The 17,180-nt window shown below is 39.3% G+C and overlaps 1 protein-coding gene across 1 annotated transcript in view; it reads right to left on the bottom strand.

Annotated features, from left to right (window-relative positions):
* The window catches only part of LOC121954762 (pro-neuregulin-3, membrane-bound isoform), a 429,094-nt gene that overhangs the window by 152,423 nt on the left and 259,491 nt on the right, over positions 1 to 17,180 (bottom strand). The window contains exon 2 of the mRNA XM_042502457.1: positions 13,298 to 13,427. Within this exon, the coding sequence (XP_042358391.1) occupies positions 13,298 to 13,427 (130 nt within the window). The remainder of the gene's footprint in view (positions 1 to 13,297; positions 13,428 to 17,180) is intronic.

The raw sequence follows: 17,180 nt of genomic DNA, 5'->3' as shown, positions 1-17,180 counted from the left end.
GTGTAGTAAATGATGCCAGTATCTAGGGTTGATATGAGAGTGAATGCTGGGAATCTATACGTGTTCTTTTCTCTTGGTTCTACAAAAACTCAGTCAGTCAAAATTCATGCTGATAAGCCAAATATGACACAAAACCCACATACTATTATGTTAAACTGAGCTGGAGATCACAATGTTCTTTAAATGTTGTTTTTTTGTTTTCCGCTTTGAAAAAAAAATGTAAAAAATACTAAATAAAAATACTGTAATCTGATGGAATGATGCGGCCTTGGTTAAAATACTTCACTTAGAGTGATAGATTTTTTGAACTGTTTAAGAAATGCTACCAACAATCTGAGCTGAGAATATTACATATCAATATTACAGACCACATTTCAAATCTTACAAAGGAAAAAATGGTGTTAAGGTGCTATCAAGATATTATAAAGTGTTAATAAGTATAAAGGATCTACTTACTACGACTCAGTTTGTTATGTTGCTAATTCGGCAACAGGGCACTAAATGTGCTGGGGCCGGCACTTAACACAGAAAAAGTAAAAAAAGGAAAACTGCTAAAGGGCACTGTTAGTCATCTAAAGCTTCACTCAATACGACAGTGTCAGCTTACCTAATACTGCTTTGTTCTGCAGCTGCATTAAACTTTGTAATATAATGCTAAATATTTTAATGTTTTTACTCTTTGAAGACCATCATGAGTGTTGTACAAAAATCATTTGTACTGCTGGGTATTAACACAGTCTCTGATGTGAAATCATGAAATTAAAACAGTAATAAAACCAACAATTCAAATTCTGTGTTTGATCTGACAGCTTTAGGATTGTCTTTATCAAACAGTCTGTAAAAAACCTGCAGTTTGCATCGCCAGGATCCAATAGCCACAGGTTGTGAGGGTTATTCACAGAGAAACCTCATTGTGATTAATGATCGTAATTAGTCTAATACTATTATTCATAACAGCTTTGAATTTTACAATTATTTAAAGCTTTCAAGGATTATCTCCTGCTGTGCACATCCCGAATCTCTATTTCCTGTCACTTTCTGTCAAAATCATACCATGTGTTGTCACACCTACATAACACCAGACTCCATCAACAGACAACAGCTTCAAGTCTTATTCTATAAATTCTCATGACGGCTCTGACAGATTCAGTCACACTTTTCCCAAATGAGCAAATCATATTTATGACATTATGTTTGAGAAGATTGAGCATTCCTTCAAACACACATATACACATAGACTGTATGTGTTTGCAAAGGCACCTTAATTGGATCCTCAGTGCTGTTTACTAAACTGAGTAAGCTTATGCAATTGCACAATTAAACTTGTTAAATCTTGCTAATTAAAACTAACAAAGACGTCAATATTAATCAATTGCAAGTCGAGAAGTTGGAGAGCCTCGGAAACGGCATTGAAAAGTAGGCTTGACACAATTACAGGAAATCACACACTGGTGAGATGCATGCATACGAAGTCATGCACATAGAGCTGGTCTCATACGTTAATGAGAATTTGCACTTACAGTTTACATCCATGTCTGTGATAACACGGATGCTTCACACACATCTTTCCCTCCCAGCACAGATAATCTATGCAATCAGCACCATCATTATATTCTATTGTGTGTAACATGTCACATGATAATTTTTTCAGAAATGTTGACCTTACCTTAATGACCTTACAAAAACATGTTTTGTAAGGTCACAGGGACCTTTAACACTCAAATTCTCATCAATTCATTCTTATGGCAAAGTGGACATTTGTGCCAAATTTGAGGAAACTCCCTTATGGTGTTCTTGAGACACTGCATTCATAAAAAATCAAATGAATGCAAGCTTACGGTGACATTATCATTTGACCACAGAAATCTATGCAGTTCATCGTTGAGACCAAGTGGACGTTCGTGCCAAATTTAAAGCTATAGGATCTGAGAAGAGCTGAAAATATTCATACTTTTAAACATAAATTATGGTTTTAGTCTGACTTATGAAGTGTCTTACTATCAAAATTTTACGTTTTTTACTTATTCTCTTTTGTTTTCCAGATCTATTTTTGCTTATTTCATATGTTCTTGTTCTTGTATCCATAAAACTGTACAGTACTTTGATTTGCATTCAATTTGTTAAAGAGGTGCTATATGAATACAATTTGATTCATAGCTGGCATCTCAGTATAAAAAACAGCATAGGAACATCCCATTATTACAGCCAATATAATAAGCTGTATGCTTTTTATTATCTAAGAGTTGGATGAAGCGTTAGGTGTTTGGTTTTCAAACACTATTCCAAGATCAAAGCCAAAAAAATAGCACTGAAGTTGTGTTTTTCCACCTGATGAAGTTTTGCCGTGCTCTCCCTTTAGCTCTGGTTTGATTTCCATCAACACTTGAATAAAATACCTGCGTCTGTCTGTGGCCTACTTCACCAGCTGGTTGCTAAATATGTCTCTGTGACAGTTGGTGCCGGGCAGGTAGCTTACAGTGGATTTATCAGAACTGTTTTGCTGAAAACAATCCGAGCGGTGAAATGAACTGAATCACTGAATGTTCTCTGCAACCTAAACAACGTGCAAAAAAGGCTGAAGGCTCTTCCAAAATGCTTAATTAATTCTCTGAGGGTTAAGGAAGTCATTTGAGTCATTGTTAATGCATAAATAGATGTGGATTTCTGACACTTTAAAGCAAAAACAGCTGCATTTTCATTTGATGTAGCTAGAAAAAGAATATAAACCAATAAGGATGATTAAAAACCAGAAAGATGATGGCTGATTCCTCTGTGCTGCAGTGACTTCTCTTTATATAACACCCTGATTGAGCTGCCAAGAGATCATTAAGCCTTCATTGTGTGCTAATTAAATCGGCACACAGTGACATACTGATGTTTGGCCACCATTGCTCACACTCTCAACTTCCCCCAGTCACCATGTCACCAAAAAAAACCCCCAAAAAACCTTCTCATCGCCTGTTTCCTGGTTTATATTTGTCTTCCTCCCTCCTTGGCTCCCTCCCAGCCTCTGTTTTCCATTCTCATGCACGCTGAGTGCTCCTCTTGGCGTCTTGGAGGATTCACTTGTCGAAAGCGGCGCCTTCTAGCCACAATATGCGGTCTCTTATCTGTTTAATTTTCTCCCACCTCGAAAGCATGCCACGGCATCAGCCTTGTTTATTACTGTCAGAGAGACACCAGTCGAACTCCCACTGGTGTGCCATTATTATCGCACAGATGGCGATGAGGGTTGAGCGAGATAGACGGAGGAACGGAGATACAGAGAGAGAGAAAACAGAGAGGGGAGGGTAAGGAGGGGGAAACAGGATGAAAGCGAGCGGAGTGGAGTGAAAAAATAGGTGTTTTCCATTTTAACCGCAAACAGATGGTTTTCTGAATGCAGGCAGGAGCAGATCACATTTTTTCCCCTATAATGACAACACACCTTTACACCTCTCTATTTACAGAAATACACACATGCACACGCTTCCATCCTATATAGTGAGCTTAGGACACACACATCCCAGAGGCTTTTTGCTGTCAAGGTAAATCCCTGCTGTCAGAAACAATAATGTACAGAATTCAATGACCCCTCCAGATATTCCTTGACTATTATTAAGCTGACTGCTGGGATGTTGTGTGTCTCTCGGGGCCACAAACACTCACATGCACGTCTTTTTGTGTGAGTTAATGCAAATGTCCTTGAAAACACCCAGAGAAGAGACTTCAGGACCTTGGAGAGCGACGTTTTCTCACTAACTGCTTATGTGTATTTGTCTGATTTAAAAAATCAAAAAAACATGACATGTTTTGAGTATGTCGTATATTCACTACCAAAAAAAAACTGATTTGGTGACTTGAATTTTGAAAGACCTCTAGTTTAAGCTAGGTTTAATTTGGGTGAAAAGTAGAGTTTAATGACTTGGTTGGTTGGTTAGTTAGGTAGTTAGCAAAACTAATGAAAACAAAGAAAAATGGTAGGAAGAGAAATCTTTTCTTTCCTTTTTTCTCAACTGAATGTGCAGAATATTTAAACACTCCACTTTGTGTCTGTTGCACATTTTATATAATTTATTTCCATTTTGAACCAATTGTAAGAATGATATTCAATACATTTATAATAATATTAAAACAATTTAAAACCAATGACCAAAACAAATGCTGGCATTGTATGTTTCTGCAAACCACAGGTATGTTACTTAAGTGCATTATCATAAAGAGGATATGTTATAAGGAACAAAAAAACTTGATCAGGTGATCAGGTGAAATTTGATTATTGCAGAATGATCATGTTTAGCTTAAAATATACAGATTTGATCACACAAAAACAAAAAAGCACCCAAGTTAGAAGGCTAAATAGTTGCAAAAAGATGTATTGACGGGTTGCTGAAAAAAAACATCATAGTTTGGTGGCTAAAAGGATGCGAGAAGATGCAGCATTGACTTACTAAAACACAACATAATTTAATGGCACCATCCCCACTAGAAACACAGCGAAGAGTTTCTAAAAAAAACACCCTTATTTATGGGCTAAAAAGTCACTGGAAACACAACAATCACTTAATAAAAACAATAGCTTTTTGTTGCACTATTCCAAGTGGAAAACACAGCACATATCTGTAAAAAATAAGCAGCTTTGTGGCGCTATCACTGATGGAAACACAGCTACAGGCTGCTAAAATCAACCCCTGTTTGGTGGCTACTGCGTTTGTTGTTTTTTGCAAAGCCAGCTCATGTACGAAATCATTTTAGAAAAGTTGCAGTCATACAACGCCAACATTGTCTTCTTGCGACTGGGCTGAACATTTTTATCGTCCACACATATAATAATATTAAAAATATTTAGTATTCCACTGGTTGCAGTCTTTCACTCCCAGATGCTTCAGGTGACTTTTCTTTTTTCATATGTGTTGTAATCTCCTTGTTTACTGGCAGCTTAGATGTGTGTTATTGCTGCTATGTTTTCAATTTCATGCATGCTTCTTGTTAATTGGCTTGCCAGTGTGTGTGTGAGTGCGCGCGTGTATGCGCGTGTATGTGTGTGTGTGTGTGTGTGTGTGTGTGTGTGTACGAGCAGGGAAGGGCAATGTTATGTTTTCCACGGAGCAGCCACTCTTTGCACCTGTGAGGCCCAAGTCAATCTGGTGGCGCTGGTCCGTGGCCGAACGCTTTGGAAAAAGCCTGAGGTTGCCCAGGAAAGGAAAAGGCTGGCGTCCAGAGAGACAGGCGGGGAGGATGAGGAGGACTGTGGGCGAAGGGAGGAGGATTACACTCCGAAAGAAGAGGTTTGCCTGCTGCACCACCTTCCCCCTCTTCACCTGTTCTTTGCGCAAAAAAACGCAGGAACCATTATCAAGTGACTGACTTTTTCACACTTACAGCACCAGTCACGTTTTTTAAAGTCACTCCAGTTTTGTGCACTTCCTCCCTCTGTACTTAGCTCTTAAGATGCACAATCCAGTCACACTTTAATTAATCTTTCATTTCTTGGAGTAGTTTTGTTGTCAGAAATATTTTATTTCTACAAGTCTTCCAAAAAACCTCCACACACACTTTTGCTTGTCACAGAAATCATAAAAGAATGTTATGAGTCCTCTCAAGGTTATCTGTGTTTTTCTTGCTATTTAAATACTTATGTCTGTCTTTCATGTTGCTCTCTCTATTCCTTTGAGAACAAGTTGCTATTGAGTTTTGTTGCCTTTCAACTGAACCGCCAGGAGACAATAATTCCTAAAAAAATTATGATGCTCTAGGCAGAAGTCCCTGTCACTCCGGTGGGAGGAAGCTGTGAAGAAACAGGTGGATGATGTAAAAGAGGAGGAAGGCGGATGAATAGCGAGGGGCTAGAGGAGCAGACGAAGGGCACGCATGACGTCACCAATGATGGCGGCGCTTTTTGTTTGAAGCTTAGAAGCTCTCATTCATGAAGCTAAATTGTCGAGCAAAATAAAAGAGGAAAATAATGCGTTTTTCTGACATTGCTGTTTATTATTGCTTTCTAAAACCTTGAGTCAATCCTTGAGTCAGCTTTGATAATCAATTCATTTCACAATCTGTGTGCAATGATGGGTTGTGCATTTTACCCACATTACTGCAGCCACCCTCAATTTACAATTTATGTTTTAAAGCTCCCCTCCGGTGTGTTTTGACATTTTTATGATATTTTTAGATATTAGAAAGATATTTAGAAAGTTTTAGAGTCATGTCTTAACAATGATGTTTAGCCACACCGCTCTCCAAATATTTTTTGATAAATAACGGGGAGATGAAGTATAACTAAGGTGGGATCTGCAAGTCATACGTCCTCCAAACCTGTGCAGGTGTACTATGATAAATATGATTAACATTGTTGTAAGCTTGCTAGTCAAATTGTTTTAAATTAAATTTTACTATTACTGAAGCACCATTGCTTTAGTTTTACCTCTCTGTATAGTTGTGTTGTCCACTTTAGTTTAGCATGTAGCTCATGTTCATAATGGTATCTATAGCCAGCCTGTTCTCATTCAGAAGTTGTCAAATACATGGCGTCAAGAGTGCTCAATCAAAGTTGAAGCTTGCAAAGGGTTGTCTTAACAGTGACTATATTACATGTACAAAGTATTCTGTCGTTAGATTTTATATAAAGACGATACTCCTAATAGGCTGTTTACATGGATAATAAAAATAATGTTCCACTAAAATCTCTGTTTACATTCAGCCGTGCATACTGAGATTAATGCGCCCTAACGTGACATTAATCAAATATATCTGTCTGTTTTCATTCCAAACTACTAAAATACCACCACTTTTGAAATGACTGTGGTGTCCCAAGATCCCGATGCCAGAAGCCATCTTTTGCATCCGCATGTTATGCTGCTGGACTGCATCAACTGTGAACTGAGTTTGCTGTTTTCCAAACTGTAGCTGTGATCTTGTTGCTATGGTTATAGATTATCAATACGTCAGACTATAAAACACATCCCAATTCTCTGTTTGAGAGAGAACGTCAACAGGAAGTAACACTGGCTTTAAAAAATAAATAAATAAATAAACTTTGCCCTAAACCTTGAGGAGGATTTTTATCATTTCTTTCTGAAAAAGACCCTCAGCTGGTGAGAGGTCAGCTCTCCGACCTGCAACACAGTCTGGGCCAACATCTTAGCTTCCAACTCACAAACGCTGCCAGGTGTTTGTGTGTGTATGTATGTGTGTGTGTGTGTGTGTTTGTGTGTGTTATATATCTGTCTCTGCCCTCTGGAGAGCATCTCTCTCCCAGACCGAGGTTTCATTGGCGTGGGCTTTGCAGGAATCTCTTTCAAACCCCCTCCACCTCCACCTGCCAGGTGAGATTGCCTTTCTATCGCTCTGAAATAGCCTCTCGACAGAGGCCGATGAGATGGCTTTAGCTAGCCGTTGTTGCCAACTAGACTGAGGGAGACCCTCTCTGCCCACTCACACCAGCAGGCGGAAATAAATAATAAATGGGCCAGAAATCAAATCGATTGCACCACCAAAGACAGAATAAATTAAACAGTGGCCAGTGAGAAGAGGCTGAGCTTAATCCCCAGGTCCTTCTGGCTCAACACAGTGATCGAGACAATTATGAAACTGCGGATTTGTTACTCAGAGAGCCTCCGCAAAAAGAGCTAAGAGAGAAATGAGAGTATATAGGCAAACAGTGAAGATATTTAAAAAGACATTATTTAAACCAGTAATTACACTTGAGTATTTGTTCTTTTTGGGAAATCCTGCTAAGCTGAGAAAGTAATTAATCAAATTCGCCATCACATACTTTTATAACTGAATGCCTTGGCCTCTTGCCATGTTCTGAAAATATTATCTTAGCACACTGACTAATTTACTGGTTAGCTGAGCACTAATGATTGAATGCCTGACTATGTTGCCCAAAGCGGTGTTGTGTGTGCATGCACGCATGTGAGCGTCTTTGTGTGTGTGTGTGAGAGAGCGAGCACGCCGTATGACTCAGTCCCCTCCCCTCTCTGCATCCGTCCCCATGGGTTGACAAACACAATCGTCGCACACCGACAGCACTAAACAGCGCTCTGGGGGACAATCGGTGCTTGTTTTACAACTGGTCGGGAATCACCTGATACTTGAGTTATGACTCTTTGGAGGAAATCATTGCGAAAAAGGATCAAGTTTCATCTCGCAAATAAAAATGATTAATTTGGTGACAAATAATGCCACAAACCAGCTTAATTCATCCCCATTACACGTCTGGATTGATCACACTTTTACAACCTGATTTGTCTCAATTTGTTGTAAACACAAATTGAATCAGATTATGCATTGATCCTGTGCCTGGGGTGAAATTTGTCATTCTTTTGTTAATGAGGATAAATTAATGTGTAACAGCATGCACAATGTATCCTGTTTTTTTCTTCTATGGTGAATTTTAGTGATGCAGCATTTACTTTCTGGGCTTTTGTCACTTAACCTTTTAACGTCTTACTCAATGGTTTGATAGAGCACATTTTGAGTCACTATATCTTAATGAAAAATGTGTTGATTTCAAGAGTTATTCGCTACATTTTACTTTATTTTAAGTATCTTATGTTTAAATAAAATAAAATAAATTAAATAATGTTAAGATGCTAACCAAACAGTTGACTTTTCCTTTTATGGTAAATATAGCAAAGCTAAGCAAATAAAAATAATGCTGACTAATTGCTAAGATATTAAAAAATCATTCATTGTTGTTAGGTAATAATTTTAATGTTATCCATTGTGTTTATGATTTTAAAAAAAACAATTTTCTTAAACCATGTTAACAAAAGATTGAATAGGCATTTTACTATAAAAGTGGTGATATGAAGATAATAAATTAGCATTTTTTATGAAATTAAAAAAAGAATGAATATTCAATATTGTTAATAGCACATATCGAATGCTAGTCCATTAAATATATGATGAATGACATTCAATCAATATGAATTTTTCACCAATTCTGAGATGTTTTCAAAGTACTGTCATGGTAAATATCTAGAATACATGTGTGAGAATAATACTAGTACTGGTAATACTACCAATTCCATGGTCACAAATTGAGATATGGTATACTAACACATTACAAGCATTATAACATTAAATTATTCTTATTATTTTTTTCTTGCAGTTCAGCTGTTTGGTATATATGCTATATTTAAAAACTATGGGGTCTCTTAAAAAATAAACATTGAATTTTGTTATTATAGCCCCATGGGCATGAAATATTCAAAGAAAAAATTCTATTGCTTTTTTCTCAGTGAGAACTTTAAAAGACTTTTAAGGGCAGAAAGTATATGCACTCATAAAATATTCATATAAAACAGTGTCATTACCTTATTCCTATGTTCCAAACTATAAAATATCACCCCCTCTAAACTCCAAATGTTATTTTTTAAGCAAAGTACTAAACACACTTTACAGTTTTACTTCATGGTCATACCAGCTGTTATTCAAATTAAGAGCCGATGCCATATTGTTTGATGGTCCGTATCTTTCCTTTTGAGAGCTCATTGCCACACGATTAAGCAGTAGAGATCAACCCGGTTCACATTCTCTCTCCTCTCTGCTTCCACACACACACAAAGATGCACAGACAGTGTGTTCAAGGCCATCCCAGCGTACATCGCAAACCTTCATTCTTTAGCAGCTATGCTTGTCGACAGATTATGTCGTCATAGCAACGGAAGAAAGCATGGGAGGAGGGCAACAGCTGACTCCTCGTCCGCCTACACCCTGGTCTTTCTCTCCTGCTCTCTGTCTGTTTTCTGCCTCTCTTATGCTGCTTCTTGTCCTCTCTTTCAACTATCATCGCTCTCTGAAGTAAAGGCTCAAAAACAGGCGTCTGTGTGTCGTGGACTTCGGTTGACTTTTGACTGGACTACACAGCAGATGATGTACTGAAAATTGCAGACGACAGACTAAAGTGGATAACTCTTCCAGTGCATTTACCCGAAGAAAGCAGCTGTCCTGCTGGCTTTTAACATTTACATGATTTCTGAAATATCGTGGAAACAAGAGTTACAGTTTTCATTAGGAAAGCGAATTAGAGGAACTAGCACAAATAGTTTTCTGCTGCAAGAACCACATTTTTTGACCATATAGTCACATCACTGTCACTTTCCTCAAACAGCACACTAAAAACAATCCTCAGGAGCAGCATCTTGTACAATACTTAAGTCCACTTTGTTTAGCTGCATCACCTCCAACTAGGGTTTCCCCACATGTTAATTTATCTGTGGTGGCCTGCCACGACCAAAACATCTGCCACAACTAGATTATATACAGCTTTCAGTTATTTATAGTTATTTACTGCACCACAGGAGAGCTGCTTCCTGAAAGTCAGGGATTCAAATGATCAATAGGAGACCCCTCAGTTCATGAGATTGCTTCTAATTGAGCAGTCCTTTTTTTGAGTTTTGTGCTGTGCAGTGCACTTTTGGAGACGTTTTGGTCCCCCAGATTTTGATGTTGAGTGCTCTTGACTTTCAAGCTACTTTTTGGTACAAGCAGTTGCAGATATGCAGGCAGGGACACCGAGGGAGAGAAAGGCCCCCACCATCAGTTGAGTTGAGTTAAGTGTTGAATTCACAGCTCACAGCAAGTTAATATGAAAAGTTGCTGGCTATTTTTTAGTATAGCTATTTTTTCATCTAGTGTTGGCAAGAAAATGTTGCATGTTTGCAATCTGCCATTAGCGCCATTAACAAATTTACTATATTTCCTGAATGTCTATATCAAACTGAATGTCCCGCAGAGCCCATTCAAACTTTAAAACTTTATATGGAGAGAAAAGAATCTTCAGATATTGGTATTGAACTGCCAAATCTGATTTGACAAGAAAATTTTTGAGTTGTATATAGCCCTACGCCACACTATCTGTGCCCAGAGTGCTGAGTGCACTCTGGGCACAGATGGAGCAGAAGAATGTCAAGCGCATTACAAGTGAAACTTCACCATTCATTCTACTGTGCCTAAAAAATTGCTTTCATCCATAGCAGCTGCTTCTTTTATTCAATGATCTCATCTGATCAGTTTTACATGGTTCAGCAACAGATCAATTTTCCACCCTGAGAGAAAAAAAAGAAAAAAATGGCTCATGGAGAGCTCAGCGTGCACTGTGTAGGGGAATTTGTCAAAGACTGAGATGCTTCACCAATAAATGCTTTCACAGTTACAATAAAACAAACTACGTATGAACAAAACAGCACTAGCTGTACCAAATCACACCAACTTGCACATACAAAACATTGCACACACCACGTGAAACTATTGCACAATCCCTGTAGCCTTTAGCAGCATTTTTTAAAAGACTGACAGAAAAACTGATATGCAGATTTGTCATTTGGTCACATTTGTATGTCATTTTAACTGTATGACTATGTACCTACAAATGCACCAATTTGAAGGCAGCGACTCTGTTTAATCTGTGTCTATTTTAGAGCATTTTATAGAAACATGGCTCCAAAAATAAAGTCGATGATCACTTTCTCACTTTCCTTGCCGAGCTAAAGCCTGATCTTTGTCATCATCCATGCACTCTCTCAGACATGCACGTACTGTACACGCTTGGTGCATGCATACAGATGCATACTCCTACCTCCGAGGAGGCAAAACAGCCTCTTTGAAAAACAGGTCGGGTGGAAGTCCTGCGGTTAGATTTTGGGAAGAAGTTGTTCTGGGACTTAATTAGTAAAAGGGCCCCACATTTGAACAGGCTAAGTGCCCATGAGCTCTACTCTCAAATCTGGGACAACTAAGGCACACACACACACACACACACACACACACACACACACACACACACACACACACACACAGAAAGATGGCAATACTCAGGCATATAAACACACACACACGCAAACACTGAGCTGCAGAAAATCTTTCTATCCGTATATCAGGAGTACTTTTTGGAAAACCAGGTCCAATAGCATATAGCGAAGTAAAGGAATATTTCACAGTATGTCTTTTGAGTGTCAGAAGTCTGTGTGGTTGAAACATGGTTCTGATAAGTTTGTAGCTTTCTCTGTCAGCTGTAGTCACATTAGATTTACAGATTCTAGCAGTCACACAGAATCATGGCAAAAAAAAGGGTCAGAATCTCCATAAAAATATTTTTCTATGTTTCTGTTTCATCCAACTCTCAGCTGCTGATCCGTATGTTGGGTTTTAGCCAAACAAACATTATTCAACTAGGCCATACATTTCTAAATATGCTACTTCCAGCTCAGTGTCAGAAAAGCATGGCAGTAGCAAAAGATGGGCAGAAACTAGAACTGTTTGAACGTACAGACAACAAGCAGTAAGGTAGTGACCATAATTTTATGTCACCAATGAAATTTATTGTAACTGTTGTGAATACAAGCTGAAAAAATTCAAAAGCCTCATTTCCACTGCAGAAAATATATATGTAAACGCATGCTAACATCTATCTTTTTGATGCAATGGGGAAGCGTGAAATCTGCATTCACACCCATGTCAAATGAAGAAGATGGAAATGCAAAAGCCACACACATTAATTTCAGCTCCTGCAATGACGATGCAATGATGTGCTACCACTAAATACTGTCCATCTCCTCCTACTAAAACATCAATCCAAATTAGTCTGCATAGAGTTTAACAGAGAGACTGAATAAATAAGAGATATGTAAAGAGAAGAAACCACAGTGAAGTTTGCAAAGACCTCTGTCGAAGCTGCGCTATACTGTTCACCTCTTCTCCAGCCACACACGCATGCTTGTCTGCTGCAGAGTTGTGCACACAAGCCTGCTCTGCTAGCGATGGGAAAGTAATGTAAAGCCTATTTTTAGCAGGATTTCCCATGTTTAAAAACCTGTGTGCACACTCTAAGTTTGGTGGAAAAGGGATGAAATACGCATTTTTTAGTGGAAACCCCTGTAAAGCAAAGGGTTGTTCCTCGACCCATTTGACATCTATTTTGTCAAATCACCACAATCAATATAGACAATATGAACATTCCATAACCAAAACAAGAAAGCCTCTGACTCAAAAATAATAGACAAAGGACCATTTGTGTGAGCACACAGCAAAAACATGCACAATACTAGTCAGTCCTTTAACTGTTTCTCAGACCGAATAATCATATTCAAACAGCATCCAATCCAACAGTCTCATCCCAGCAAGATACAATGCAGCCATATGACAAACTACTCTCAGCCACACCCTTTATGTTAGTGTTGGATGTTCTTAGAAAAAAATTAAAATCAAGAGCAGAAAGGAACAGAGAGCATCAAATGCAGTAAAAAGTAGGCGAGAGAAAGAAAAAGGCATTGGACAAAATACAATAAATAACAGCAGGTCAGTCACTTACTTGCAGTGCTTGTGGGGCCCGCTAAGCGTCTCAATGACAAAGCATTCGCCTCCATTCAGGCAGTAGGCCAGGTCCTTCTCGTGACAGGGTTTGAAATGCTCCGAGTGCAGCGGAGGGACAGTCGGAGATGCTGCAGGACAAACAAAGAAGGTCTTGTTAGTCATAATCAACCTGTAAATATTAAATTTCTTTTCATGAATGCATTCGCTGACAGTGACAGTGCTAATTCATCTCACTGTGCTTTAGCGGCCTATTGCTTCTCAAACATCATTATTGTGTCTTTACTCCACAATTCTGCAAATAAATCATCATATCATCCGAAATTGCTGCAGAAAAAAAAAAAGTGCAGCAGAGGCTATTTAGTCTCTGCCCAAAGATCCATAACGAGTGTCTGCCGCTGCCTCATAACATAGTGCACGTTGTGGGTAATACCAAGACACTATTGTTTGTTTAGACCCTGCAATGTCACCAGAAAAAAAGATGGATGGAGGACGGGTAATAATCTGTCCTGCCGTGATTAATACTGTGTGGTCACAGTAGTGCTGTTGGAGAGCTTGACTTCTCCCAGCGATTTATCACAACATGCATGGCTGATTGTGGACAGTACACACTTCTGAGGGAATCTGCTCAGCGTACACCTTAATGGATGATCTTATCAGTGAAATTAATAAGTGAAGCGCCACTAGCTTGAGAGAAAATATGGAAATGCTAAAGTGACCTGATGTTGAAAAACAGTAAAACGACGGTGCAATTAATGGCATTCTAGGCATTGTTGAGGATAATTTATAAAACCAGAAAGATAATTGAAAGTGTGGAGACTGCAGAGAGTTCATGGGCAGTCATCCATCAGCTGTGTTTTGAAAGCTGCAGACACAGTTGGTCGGGGCGTTGCTCTCAGATGTGTGGAGAAATCAGATCCGCAGCACAGATGATGTTCTTATTAATACCAGGCCAGACTGCTGATGGTTTCTTTTGTGCTTACAAATGAAAAATAAGTCTGCTAAGGGCTCTCATTAGCCCGTGCTCAACTGTGTTTTTTAAAGTAGCCGGATGAACAGTGATGAGCCAGAACTTTATGCTTCAATGAAGAAAAATCAGTTGTTTTCACAGGATGCTGTTATAACCAGCAGCATACTGATTACTGTATTAGGTTGTACTTTAATGGCGTATGGAGGAGACATCCGAATGGTGTGAATATTTCTCAATCACGAGATGATGATGGATTCATAATAAGCAGTGTTTTGGGGGAATAGATGGGTGAAGAGAGAAGAGTTTGTAAAGCCTCAGATCCCTTAATCAGCAGTGTGAGGCGCGTGTGTGTGTGTGTGTAGGGGTGGTGGGTTAGATTGTGAGATGCAGGGTGTTGATAGGTCTCTGGGGATCTTAAACAACCCGCGGTAATTGGCTGTTGGGGGACTAGTTTCCATGTGAGAGTGGGAGTTAGGCCAGGAACTGAGTCTGCAGTGAGAAATGGTTTCATAAGATGAGGATGTCCGCAGGTGGGACATGACGATGAACTGTCTTAATCAAAGTTGGTGATTGTCAAGAGTTGTTTTAACGGTGACAAGGTTAAGTGTACAAATTATTCTGTATTTTGCCCTTATTTCAAGACAAACAACAATCCTAAAAAGCTTTCACATGCATAATTAAAATGAATGTTCCACTAGTATCTCTGTTTAAATGCAACCGTGCATACTCTCACGTGCCCTAACATGACGTTTATCAAGTCAAAATCAAGCTGTTTTAACAGTGCTTTTGGCAATCGCGACACCAAAAGCCACCTTTCGCGTCCACATGTAACGTCACTGGATGGCGTCAGGTGACAGCGTGGACGGACCGAACGGATCACAGTGTTATTAAACGCCGGAGGACAGTCTGATGGCACCTGCCATTTGTGAGTTTATTCCCATTAAGGCGACCCTGATCTTGACAGTGAAGTCCAAACAATAAGACAATCTAAGCCCGACTGATGGAGGTGCAAGAAAAAATGCCACTTTTTCACAAAATGAAATGAAACATTAACAGTTACTCTCCATATTTGCTTTTGCTGTATGCTGGCTTGTTTTTTGCCTCCGTCGTGTTACATGTGCAGTGGAGCTGATGAGTGACAGGGAAGGCTGTGTGGTCGGTGCGTCACGCTGCCTGTGCTCGCTCCAAACATTTTCACCTTCATTCTGGTATCACAATCCTTGTTGCCAGCTTTTGAGAACTGTGTGAAACTGACAATTTGACTGGAGTTTGCCTCCTGCCACAGAACAGCCAGGCTGTTTTTTCAACTGTAACTACAACCTCTTGCTAACCTCAACTATAGCTGACACAATCAGATCAAATCTTTGAAGTCAACATCAATTTTCTAGCTATATGGTTGGAATTAAACATCCTACCAATGTCATTTGATTTAATTTGACTATACAGTAAGTACATATTATGCAGACATGTATATGAACATTAGACAAGAATTTCAAAGTCAGCTTAGCATGACAGAACTACAGCATGAACATGGATTCATGCAACAATGCGACCATCAGCCGGCACCTTGACTCAACCTTTTTAAAGCTTTTCTTTGCTGTTCACGTGAATTCACAAAGACATAATGAGATTAAAGTCAATTTGAAGAATGCATTGTCTTCCTAGGAACAGCTGCCAGCTCGAAAAAGAAAAAGAAAAAGAAAAATACTTAAAATAGAGCAAGAGGGACTCGTACTAAAGCAATGCCATGTAGTGTGTCCTGACATGATACATTTGGCTTGCAGTGCCACACATTCTGCACAACACTCAGACAAAGGGCAGAATTACAAAGCGCTGCTGTGTCTTTTTTTAACATTTGCTCTGCAACTCAATTTTTTTTTTTTTTTCAAACATAAAGGATTTCCCTCCAGACATGATTTCATGCTTGGACTGGGCTGTGCTGTTTTGTTCGCCCCGGTGATAAGTGACGGAAGCGCCATTTGTCGTCCTCTCCCTTTGTTTTTTGTTGACAGAGTTGTCACAATGCACTGTAGGTTGTTTAGCTTAACACTCGTCACCTGTCAGCTGAGACGCGGTACGCGCTCAGAGAATAGTGTCATTTTTAAGGGGGGATGCCAGAGTCGACTGAAAAAATCTTTTCAGTCGGCTGAAAATATCACTGCGAGTTTGAAAACATTGCTCACAGAAGGCAGACGTCAATCACTGCAGAAGAAAACAGTCCAATTTACTCCGCCCTACTGTGAGGAGAGAAAGAGGGAGAGGCACAGTGAGGATCAATAAACCATCGCGCTCTGGATAACACAACCCTCCACTTCAATCTCTCTTTTCCGTCTTTCGTCTCCCTCTCCCTGCTTACAGGAAGAAAATGAGGAAGAAATAAGGAATCTGCTGATTTTCACCTTTGTATCGTGGCACCGCTCAGTCGTAGTGGAGCAAAAGCAGCAGCCACTTATGTAACCCTTAATAATTTAATGATAAAAAAAAGATCAATCAGAGCCCTCTCTGAACTTCTAACAGTAACATTGAAGTCTTTGGAGGACTTTGAAAGAGCTGAATATGCTGGGGAGATCAACAGTGAGATGAATCCAATCACCAGTGGGTGCAGGTGATGCAGTATTCATGATTTAATTATTGCTCTTCCGTTTCGTAAATCCAGATCAGCAGGGGAATATACAGGCTGAATGTGAGCATTTACAAATTCAAATTTGGAGACCTGACAGCGTAACTCTGCCGCCTCAGCTTGTTTTCATTCCTAGGTCGTCTTAGGTCGTCAAATACAGACGCTCTTCCACACTCCTCGGCACACGATAGAACCCAAATGAGATGAACTAGTCTTTCAACTGACTCCAATGTAAACCCCTCCGCAGAAATACTTAACATTGAGAGCAACTGATGTAGTAGGAAGAGCAAAAAG

The sequence above is a fragment of the Plectropomus leopardus genome, chromosome 15 (assembly GCF_008729295.1).
Source record: "Plectropomus leopardus isolate mb chromosome 15, YSFRI_Pleo_2.0, whole genome shotgun sequence".
NCBI classification, from domain to species: Eukaryota; Metazoa; Chordata; class Actinopteri; order Perciformes; family Serranidae; genus Plectropomus; species Plectropomus leopardus.
This window is presented reverse-complemented; position numbering and strand designations above follow the sequence as displayed.